Source organism: Diaphorina citri, unplaced genomic scaffold (assembly GCF_000475195.1).
Source record: "Diaphorina citri unplaced genomic scaffold, Diaci psyllid genome assembly version 1.1 scaffold715, whole genome shotgun sequence".
Classification (NCBI taxonomy): Eukaryota; Metazoa; Arthropoda; class Insecta; order Hemiptera; family Psyllidae; genus Diaphorina; species Diaphorina citri.
Genome location: NW_007378148.1, coordinates 78,759 through 82,921, shown reverse-complemented (window position 1 = coordinate 82,921; position 4,163 = coordinate 78,759). Strand labels below are relative to the sequence as shown.

The following is a 4,163-nucleotide window of genomic DNA, read 5'->3' as shown; positions in this document are numbered from 1 at the left end:
TGCTTCGTAATGATCTGTATTTTCCATTCAATAAGTTCTATAGGTACAGTATAGGCCATTCTATAGGTAAATTTGAGCAGTTACCTGCCTATATGTATTTGAATATCATCAAAAACGAATTCTTTCTTTGATAAATTGTAATTTTATTGATGTTCTGAATACCTATCACGGCAGTGATGAAGGTTTCGTGCTGTAGGAATTCTTCGGTAGAAATTAAAAACCAGACATTTGTTGTTCCAGCAGCGGCGACAGCACGTTGAATGCACTAATGCCGGATGGATCACTGAAGTTAAGCAACGTTGCGCGTTGTTGGTATCTGGCTTTTCCGGCAACTCAGCTTGGGTCAGGTTATTGTGGGTAGCTTGTCGCCGAAAGGAGGGAAAACCGTAGTCACTAAAAATTTAATTTGGTAGTTATACGAGTACAGTGACGTTTAAGGTTAGAAAAAATATCCTTCTTCGTGTTCTTTTTTTAATTTAAACCAAGATGAAGGAATTTATTCGGTGTGCCAGAAAGTCAAGAAAGAAGTACAAAGCAATGGCTTTGACGGACAACCAAATGAAATCGTCAATCCACGCGATGTAGATGGTCCTCCTCTGATAGTGCTCTTTGGTCATCCGTTCGCCCAACATGTAGAACGAGATACACCGATGCATAACTTCACAGAAAGTTTCCCACTGGAAGTTGAATGATGAATCAAATCGTGCCTGATCTTCCTTGGATATCGCGCGAACCATAGCGCGTGTGTTTTCATTCGCAAAGCACCATTCATTGGTGGCGAAAAAACTGATGGTATTGCTGAGAAAACTGAACTTGCGGTAGAACTTGATGATCCGGGGTTTCTGATGTGTGAGCCTTTCAGCGAGAGAAAACACGAGGGCAGGAATGAAATGCAAAATTTTGAACAGAATATTGTAGACCGTTGTATTGGCGATGTAATAGGTATGATGCTTCCACACAACACTGTCGCAGCTTTCCGATACCTCGGTTGGTTTTTCTTCACACGTTGTGATGAATTTCATCACCTTGAATCTGTTGTCATTATAGGAGACGTAGTTGAATATGGCACTCTCTTCTTTCTTAGGGCGAGGCAGGGTTTGATACCAGGCCAGGGCTGCCATGGCGTTGATAACACGATCACCAGGGACAACATCCATACTGATGTTGGGGTCTGTTTGAACGACACGGATCAGGCCTGTACCTGCGCCTAGAGCGAGGGCCATTACTCCGTTGAATCCTTTTATCTGCAAGAAAATAGAAAATACCAGGCCAGGGCTGCCATGGCGTTGATAACACGATCACCAGGGACAACATCCATACTGATGTTGGGGTCTGTTTGAACGACACGGATTAGGCCTGTGCCTGCGCCTAGAGCGAGGGCCATTACTCCGTTGAATCCTTTTATCTGCAAGAAAATAGAAAACGTTATCAGTGGAAATAGCTCAAGAACATTAGGTTACAATACAGAGAAAATAAGGATTACCCTCACGTGATGTGGGGTTCATTTTAACGTTGACTTGAAAAAAGTTCATACTAGATAACCCTAATCCCGAATAAAACTTACCCAGAGTGGCATAGGTTCTTGCAGCGTTGGGAACACAATGGAAGGCCGTAACACACAGATGGGCAGCTCGTGTCCAACTTGTCGCACCAAATCTTCAGCGGTGGCTTTGGTGAGCGTGTAGGAGTTGGGTTTCCCACCGATGATATGTTCGTTGAGGAGCGCTATCTCCTCATCCGAAGCATGCGCCACCAGAGCGGATAATTCCTCGGCAGTAAACACAGGAGGGTAAAACTTCTCGGCGATAAATTTCCGGTCACAATTGCAATAGGCGGTGGAAACATGAACGAAACTCTTCAAGCCTTTCATGCGTTTGGCCAGCGCGAGGATGGTTTGCGTTCCTTTGACGTTGATGTTGTATGCGGTGCGGATGTGTTCGTCGAATCGGACCGTGGCTGCGATATGGAAGATGATGGTCGTTTGTGAGATGAGTAGTTCCTCGTCACGTGCGGATAAGCCGAACGTATCCGCTTCTAGTTGACCGCATACGATGTCCACCTTGTCTGCGTAGTTTGGACACTCCAACCGCATGCGGTCAAAAACAGCGTCGTTGAAATAATTGTACACGCGGTGCGTGATACCCTGCGATATGGAAGATGATGGTCGTTTGTGAGATGAGTAGTTCCTCGTCACGTGCGGATAAGCCGAACGTATCCGCTTCTAGTTGACCCCATACGATGTCCACCTTGTCTGCGTAGTTTGGACACTCCAACCGCATGCGGTCAAAAACAGCGTCGTTGAAATAGTTGTACACGCGTTGCGTGATACTAGTGGATCCCCTGGTGCGGATAAGTAGAATGATTTTCCGGATTTGAGGACAGCAACGGAGTAGCTTCTCGACCAATAGGGAGCCGAGAAACCCAGTAGCTCCGGTTATGAAAATTGTTTGGTCCTTGTAGAATTCCTGGATAGGGGAGAGTGTTTCATCACTCAGTAGCTCCTTACCCTCATCTTCTTTGTCCAGTAGATTCCAATCCATCAGATCAGGGTGATGACTCTTGCCACTGATTTCCTTCATAAGTTCGGCGGACATTTCGGTAAACATGAATGAGGTGATTGTTAGGCAGAGGCCTTTCTACTTTACTATGATTATTTTTACTGTGGGTTGTGTAAAGGCTAGGGAATTATTTGAAATTGATCAGTTCATAAGTTCGGCGGACATTTCGGTAAACATGAATGAGGTGATTGTTAGGCAGAGGCCTTTCTACTTTACTATGATTATTTTTACTGCGGGTTGTGTAAAGGCTAGGGAATTATTTGAAATTGATCAGTTCCACATGTTAGGTAAAAGAACACTCAAATAAGCATCATTCAATAGGATAAGGAAAGTCGTGTGATGTTCACACCAGATTTTTACTTTCCTTATCCTATTGGAAGGAAAGTAATGTAATCGGGTCAAATTTTCGATCGTCAGTTTTTAGTGCCAAAACACGTTCTGAGGTCCCTAGAGCCTAAATCCAAAGTTTCAGCCATTGGTCCGTGTGTGTGTCTGTCTGTGTGTCCGTCCGTCTGTCTGTCTGTAAACAAAATATCTCGAGAATGGTAAAAGCTAGCGACTTGAAATTTGGTGCGTAGCTGTCAAATGTAACAAGGATGCGACGCGAAACTTTTGGTTAAGACCGGTGCAACACTTGGCGGCATTTTACCGCTTTTTGGCGGTTTTCGGTGATCAGCCATTGGTCCGTGTGTGTGTCTGTCTGTGTGTCCGTCCGTCTGTCTGTCTGTAAACAAAATATCTCGAGAATGGTAAGAGCTAGAAATTTGGTACGTAGCTGTCAAATGTAACAAGGATGCGACACGAAACTTTTGGTTAAGACCGGTGCAACACTTGACGGCATTTTACCGCTTTTTGGCGGTTTTCGGTGTAATTCAATATCTTGGGAACAGTATGAGCTAGAGATTTGAATTTTGGTATGTAGTCCACAAATGTGACAAGGATATAACACAAAACTTTTGGTCAAGATGTGTGCTGCGGTTGGCGGTATTTTGACCGCTTTTTGGTGATTTTCAGCTACACTGACCAAACGGTTAGAGATATTTTAAAAGTTAAAATAAAAGAACACCCGAATAAGCATGATTTAATAGAATAAGGAATTAAGGAAACACACCAGATTGACTTATTCAGAACAGTTAACTAGTTCACACCAGATTTTTATTTAGAATATTCACTTGATTGTTTTTCACTTTAATTTTTTATTTCATATATTTTTCGTAATCCTGGTAGGTATATCTGCTTTAACAAAGAAGATTGTGTCCATTACTCCTCACTGTCCAAGCACCAAAAAAGCAATCGTTATTCATTCACCCGTTCTGAGCGGGAATTTTTCTTTTTCCGCAATAAAAAATTTATAAAATTGTAGGTATCACATAACTGGACTAGGTTATTCGTTGTGAAAATACACGGTTTGGATGAGCGTGTAGGAGTTGGGTTTCCCACCGATGATATGTTCGTTGAGGAGCGCTATCTCCTCATCCGAAGCATGCGCCACCAGAGCGGACAATTCCTCGGCAGTAAACACAGGAGGGTAAAACTTCTCGGCGATAAATTTCCGGTCACAGTCTGCTTACCAAAAAAAAAAAAAAAAAAATGTCAAGCGAGGAA

At 43.2% G+C, this 4,163-nt stretch overlaps 1 protein-coding gene across 1 annotated transcript; it reads right to left on the bottom strand.

Annotated features, from left to right (window-relative positions):
* Window positions 1–38: 38 nt before the first annotated feature.
* On the bottom strand, window positions 39–3,948 carry LOC103511438 (fatty acyl-CoA reductase 1-like). The gene is made up of 5 exons (XM_026825202.1): window positions 3,670–3,948; window positions 2,166–2,677; window positions 1,565–2,134; window positions 1,270–1,405; window positions 39–1,237 (listed from the first exon to the last, which is right to left on the bottom strand). Exons 2-5 carry the CDS (start codon window positions 2,604–2,606, stop codon window positions 477–479), a joined length of 1,908 nt encoding a protein of 635 aa, XP_026681003.1. The 5' UTR covers window positions 2,607–2,677; window positions 3,670–3,948; the 3' UTR covers window positions 39–476.
* Between the last annotated feature and the right edge of the window lie 215 nt (window positions 3,949–4,163).